Raw genomic sequence first — 6736 nt, forward strand, 5'->3', positions numbered from 1 at the left:
ATTCAATAAAAGGTATGCAAAGTTAAATAATAATGAGATGCCTTATTTTAAAAAAAAATTTCTTCATTCAGTTGAGTATTTACTGAACATTTACTCTGTTAGGTACTGGGCTGGAACCCAGGAGACTCATGAGGGAACATAATAGAGCCCATGCCCATTGCACTTAGTACATTCGGGGAATGAAACTGAATTAAATGCCATCTAGTTTCTCAGTGCCTCTTTGAGATAGTTATAGACACTCTAGGGATGTCAAAAGAAATAAACACTAAAAAAAGAGTGGATATATGTATATGTATAACTGATTCACTTTGCTGTACACCTGAAACTAACACAACATTGTAAATCAACTATACGCCAATAAAAATTTAAAAATAAATAAATAATAAGGTCTGGACTTATGATCTCATGTGACAAATAACTTAAATTTGAATACATTACACATTTGAAGGATACACTCTTGAATTATTCCACTACAACTACCTACATATGAATTTATCCGATGTCCAAAGGTCTGAAATCTATTTTTATTCTCAATGCACTTCCTTCGTATGAACACATTGAATAGCACAGTAAAATTTTAGAGTTTAAACTTTCTCATCTCTTTGGGAAAGAGGAAAACCACATAAAGTAGTGAGATTATCTCGATGCCTTTTTTTTTCAGTACAAAAATTATGACGAAAACATTGCAGTATAAGACTATATTTACCCAAGCTGAAGGTAACCAATTCTTATGTTCAAAGGATGCTAATGCATTTCCTCTCCTCTATAAAATGTGGTTTCTGAGAAAAGGCTTTGTGCCTAATGAAATGTTACTATATAAAGCATATGGACTACCAGTTTAGAGAAATGTAACTGAAGAATCACAGGTACATGCCCTCCTGCAGCTTATCAATAGCGGTTTACTACTCAGTTCAATTAAAAATGCTACCATGAGTCTGTTTTATCTTAGAGAAAAATGTGAGTGGAAAATGAACAAAAGGATCAAGGAATTAGGTTTTAGGTTTTCACCGAACTCCTGACCTACTAGGCCATTTTAGTTTTTAAATGACAGTAATTAAAAAAAAAAAAATCACACGAATAGTTATTTGTCTCATAGTTTTTATCTAGGTACCCATTCAATACAATTTTAAGTTACTAACATGATTTTCATTCTACTTTACCTGAAAACACAATTGGATTTACTTCTAGATTCTATACTCCCCCATCATAATTTATGGGGGAGTAAACTCTAAAGAAACTTTAGCTCATAGCATCAACTGCTTCCTTCACACGGTTTTGAGCCTCTTAGCTGCTATATGAGTAACTGAAGGAATGAACTGTTTAATAAATCTGTCTGCTAAAAGGAAATCAGAGTCAACCACATTTCCATACCTTCCACTGTTCAAGTCCTCGGTGATCCAGAATTGCTACTACAAACAAAACTGGTACGGCAGTAGAAAATAAACATGGAGCATAGGGAGTGACGAATATTACATTTCTTCCGAACAACGACGGCAACGAAAAACTATAGAAAGAGGATGAGAAAAACATAAACCTTTCAGGCAAGACAACCAAAATAACATGGCGCCACGTAATACAATCTCGGGACCCAATGAATTTTATTTAAACGTATCACCCTCCTTGGGAATCTAAATCAAGGACTTGGGATCCTAATTTGAAAATGAAACAGAACAACATAGAGGGAACTGTTTCCTCAAAATAGTCATGGGCTTACAGATGCCTTTTAGGAACTTATACCTAATCAAATCTATTCATTCCTTCTGTAAACCTTAAGCATCCCCAAATTTTTTACGTCTCTAAATAAGGTGGAGAAAAGGGGGAAAACCACAGTCAGCTGCGTAATTCAAATAGAAGTATTTCTTTCTTCCCAAGTTACATAATTAGGGAAGCCATGAAGCAAACCTTATCTTACCTAAAAACCAGAGATTCATGATTAGGTAACATTTAAACCTTTGACCAATTGCCTTTCCTTGATAACCAATGGGATCCTTCCACTTGTATTTATTTATTTATTTATTTATTTATGGCTGTGTTGGGTCTTCATTGCTGCACGCGGGCTTTCTCTAGTTGTGGTGAGGGGGGCAACTCTTCGTTGCGGTGCGTGGGCTTCTCATGGTGGTGGTTTCTCTTATTGCAGAGCACGGGCTCTGGGCACATGGGCTTCAGTAGTTGTGGCTCATGGGCTTAGCTGCTCCACAGCATGTGAGATCTTCCCAGACCAGGGCTCGAACCCGTGTCCCCTGCATTGGCAAGCGGATTCTTAACCACAGCGCCACCAGGGAAGTCCCTCCATTGGTCCTTGACCATCCTTCCACAGTCAAGCAAGGAACTCAAAGTCAATTGTCTATAATCATGACATCAACTTAAAACTAAAAAATCCAAACTAGCTGTGCTTATCCTGCAATAGGCATACCAACACTATATATACAGACACTACCAGCATTATGTATACAGACATGCTTCTCAACTAATCTGATAACACATCTTAAAATTAATGCATTCCCTTGATCTCAAGAGGCCAGACTGGATAAAAGTAAGGCCACTGCTTTGTTCACTCTTTAAAACATTAAAATCTGTGCTGACAGTGAGTGGCACACAAAACTATACTTAGACATTGTGCTGGTTAACACAGTACTTGCACTTCCCTGTTCATTAGCCATTGGTACATCTATAGTCTTAGGAATTACAATGAGAAATAATGAGAGCAATTTCCTGAGTTACTCCACCTTTATATTACATTTCATTGAGACTTATCCTCTGAAATTACTGGTTGTCCTATCCTGTTTACATGAGAACTTAAGAAACCTCTCATAATTCTGACACCTTTACACATGAAAAAAAATTGTATACACGTAAGAAAGGTTCCTACAGATGTCATTTTATCATTTAAAAATCACTTTAGCCAAAAAGACGTAAAAGTAAAATTACACATTTTATTCATTCATTCCATCAGCTGAGAATTGCTCAATTGTACAAATACGATATTGTACAAAAAAAATCACAAAATGTTACAAAATAAAAAAGTACAAACTGCCTTACTTAATAAATACGACTAAAAGTAGTTAAAGTGGAAATGAGATAGGTTTTAGGTTGGAAACATTGTTTGACCCAGCAAACCATACAAGCTCTTGTATACAGACATTTTTATTTGTACATAATACAGGGCAATCCTATTTTGCCTTGTGAAAGAATTTAAAAGGAATAGACTATGAAGACAGTATTCTTCTGCTGGAAAATAACTGCCAAGGTTGGTTGGGGGCATTTATGCCATTAGTTTTTCAATCTCTCGGTTGAATCCAAGAGGCTATATATAAAGCAGGAGGCTTATCTCGTCACAAAGTCTTCTATCACGTTACAATTATTTTTTCAACAAAATGACAAATATAAATAAAAACAATTGAGAGCACCAGACAATCTACTCTAAACCTCAACCAGAGTACAGAATAATCACTCTGCCATCAGCAAATATCAGACTTTCATTCAAGTAAGAGCTGGTACTATTCTTTAAAGGAAAAAAAAAATTCTTCCCATAACCTCCCCTTAAGTATTTTCTCTTTAAAAGGTTGACCATTTCTAGAAAAATAATGATTTTCCAAACAACAAATCTGTTTCATCAAAACGGAATGGGCCAATCATCTGGTAATATGAATGCATCAATATCCATTTTAAATAATTACTTACGAACTGTAAAATTCAAATTCAACAACAAAAAATACTAAGTCACAAACTCTGTTCAAAATAATAAACTTCATATAAAGCACTTCTCTGGATTTACGCCGGAAAGCTGTGTGTCAAAATGGAACACGTCATAGATGAAGATACACCAATTGTTAAAAATGTTGTGCAAAAATACATTTTTATAGAAAATAGATTACCAGGAATGAACAAAATTTACACTGTGAGAAATCAGCTTGCAAATTAAGTAGTGCCAACTTTATACAGCAAATGATAAATAGCAGTAGGATCACCCAAAGCTATCATGAAACATCACTTAGGTGCCCAGCAACCTTCAGCTCTGAGGAGAAAACATTCAAAAACATGATTAAGGCATTACACCTACAGTAAATCTACTTCAAAGTTTAAAAGTGCTATTACCCTGATTAGAGTTCACGTAATTCTCCAAACACAAATTAGGTCTGCAATTTTCCCAGGGTGGAGGGCTTCAGACACTTCAAGAGCATGCGTTTTGTTCAATATACATTTTGGATAGGGATATGGCCATGGACTTGGCGAGTTCTTCGTCGCGTTTTCTTTGCACTTGAGTCTGCCTGCACCAAGTGTCATACTCCGGATTCGGATAGGAGTGATCAAACACCGCGTCGTAATGTCCGTTACTGAGCCAACTGAGCCAAATGCTAGGCCTTAGGGAATCCTCTGGGCCCAAATAGTGAATCATGGTAGACACCGTGGGGCTCTCCAGCCTCCCGCCAGTAGTTAGATGTACATTCACGTTCAGCATCTGCCCCATGGCCAGAAGTTCAGGGTACCCGGCCCACGCCCCGTCCTGAGCAGCGGCGATGATAAACTCCCCCACGTCGCCCTCAATCAGGGGGCTAAAGTGGTCGAGGTGGTCGGCGATGTGGTGCACCGTCTGCTCTCGCAGCTCTCGGTGCAGGCTCTGGTCCCCGTACACCGCCTTGCTGACCGCTCGGTAGAGGCAGTTGCCGTCGGGAATGATGTGAAATCGGTACTTGTTCCTCTGCCGCAGGTACTTGTCCTGCCTCTCCACCTCGGCCAGGTACAGGGCCAGCTTCTCGTCCTTGGGATCCGACCTGGAGACGATCGCCGCCTCGGCCGCGCCGCCCGGAACCGCCTCGCCGCTCCGCGCCGGAGGCCCCTCGGCCTCCGGGTCGGGCCGCCGCGGCTCGTCGGCGCTGGGAGGAGGGTCGCCGCGGTCGCCGGCCCTGTCCCAGCCCCGGAGGCTCCTCTCCGCCGGGCGCTCCTCGGCCCACGGGCCGGGGCCGGCTTCCGGGCTCCCCGGGGGCGGCGCGGGGCCGCGGTGCTTGGCGGCGGCCAGGGCCTGGCGGTGTTCGCTTAGTCGGAAGTTTCTGTCGGGCCCCTCGCGGGCCGCGTCCAGGCCGGCGGGCTCGGGGCCGTCGGGCCTCAGCAGCTCCTCCAGGAGCCAGGCCGAGGAGCCCCGCCGCGGCGGGACCGGCGCGCCGGGCGGCGGGGCCAGCAGGAGGCAGCGGCCGCGCGGGGCGGCGGGCGCCGCGGCGCCGGGCTCCGGGCCGCGCAGCAGGAGCCGGTCGGCGCCCAGGGCCCGCACGGTGATCTGCGCCGTGGACGTGTAGTGCGGCGGCAGCGGCGGCTTGCAGGACCCGCCGGGCGGCCCGGCGGCGGCGGCCGAGGCGGGGGCGGCGGCCCCAGACACCATCTCGAAGCAGGAGGAGAAGGCGGGCATCTTGGCGGTGGGGGCGGCGGCGGCTTCGCGGGGCTCGGCGGCCGCGGCCGGCTGGCACTCACCGGTATCGGGCTCTGGCGCGCTGCCGGCGGGTCCCGGGGGCTGCAGCGAGACCTTGAACGGGGCGGCGGCGGCGGCGGCGGCGGCGGGCGGAGCGGGGGCTGCGGCCGTGGGACCCGGGCCCCCGGCTGGGTAGTGGGTGCAGACGCTGCTGTAGAGCTGCATGTCCCTGCCCGCCGCTCGGCCCCTTATAGGCGCGCCGAGCCCCGGTGAGGGGACACACCCTCCGGGCCCGGGGGAGGGGGCCGGCCGAGCGCGGTGACCCAGTGCCCCGAGAATAGAAATGACCAAAGGGCCGCCGGCGCGTCAGGAGCCGCATATAGCGCCCGGGGCCCCGCCAAATTCCTGCTGCGCCACAGCACGCGGTGGGGGCGGGGAGGGGACGCGCGCTCGACCCCTGCCGGCGCGCTCGGCCCGCAGACCCGGGACGCGTGCGCCCGCTGCCGCTGCTCCGGCCCGCGGCGTCCGCTGGGGACTCTCTGAGGGAGCCGCCCGCCCTGCTGGAGCGCGTCCCACCGGCGAAGAGCAGCGCGCGGCTTGCTGAGGGGCCAGGAGGCGGGGCCGCGGTTGTTTACCTCAGGCCGCGCGGCCGCGTCACGTGCCCCCGCTGGAATGCGCGGCTCGTCGCTTCGCCCCATTCAACCGCCCGGGTTCGTCCTGCCCCTCCTGCTCGCCCCGCCCTGTTCGGCGACGTCATGGGCGTGGCCCGCGGGCGCGCGGGCAGGAGAGCGCGGAGGGTCGGAGCTCTCTGTACGGTCAAGGGGCTACTTGCTGCTGCCTCACCTCAGCCGTAGTTTTAGACGCCGCGCTTTTCTGCGCTGCTGCAGCGGTCGTGGCGGGATGGGCACTGCTTGGGGCGGGCTAGAATGCTGAAAGTGCGCGTTTCGGAAGAAGCTTCCGGGTTCGGTATGGAGAACGGAGAGCTGCCCTGAAACCTGCACGGCCTCTGCCTGGTCATAGCACCACTGCCCTCTTTTTCATTCAGTCCCTTGGGTTGTATTGTTAACGTAGCGTGACGCCTCCCTTTCTCCCCAGCACCTTGCTGCCCTGCTAAACCGAAACCAACTTTTCTGCAGCCCTAACCCGTGACGACGAGCAAATACAAGACGGGCGAAATACCAAATGCCTAACAGAGCCTTTTGAAACTAGGGGCAGCTGCTAACCATGGGTCAGAGGCAAAGTAGAGAGGGTCGTGATGCATCGCGAATGTGTTGAAATTGAATAGAATTTTGAACATAGTTGTACCCAATTGTGTTAGTTGTCCCTGTTTGTAAA

General features: G+C 48.1%; 1 protein-coding gene across 1 annotated transcript; it reads right to left on the reverse strand.

The window, feature by feature from the left end:
• Positions 1 to 2919: 2919 nt before the first annotated feature.
• On the reverse strand, positions 2920 to 5761 carry OTUD1 (OTU deubiquitinase 1). Its single transcript, XM_007189922.2, has one exon. The coding sequence runs from the start codon at positions 5624 to 5626 to the stop codon at positions 4172 to 4174; it is 1455 nt and encodes a 484-aa protein (XP_007189984.2). The 5' UTR covers positions 5627 to 5761; the 3' UTR covers positions 2920 to 4171.
• Positions 5762 to 6736: the final 975 nt, after the last annotated feature.

Source organism: Balaenoptera acutorostrata, chromosome 3, assembly GCF_949987535.1.
Source record: "Balaenoptera acutorostrata chromosome 3, mBalAcu1.1, whole genome shotgun sequence".
NCBI lineage: Eukaryota > Metazoa > Chordata > Mammalia > Artiodactyla > Balaenopteridae > Balaenoptera > Balaenoptera acutorostrata.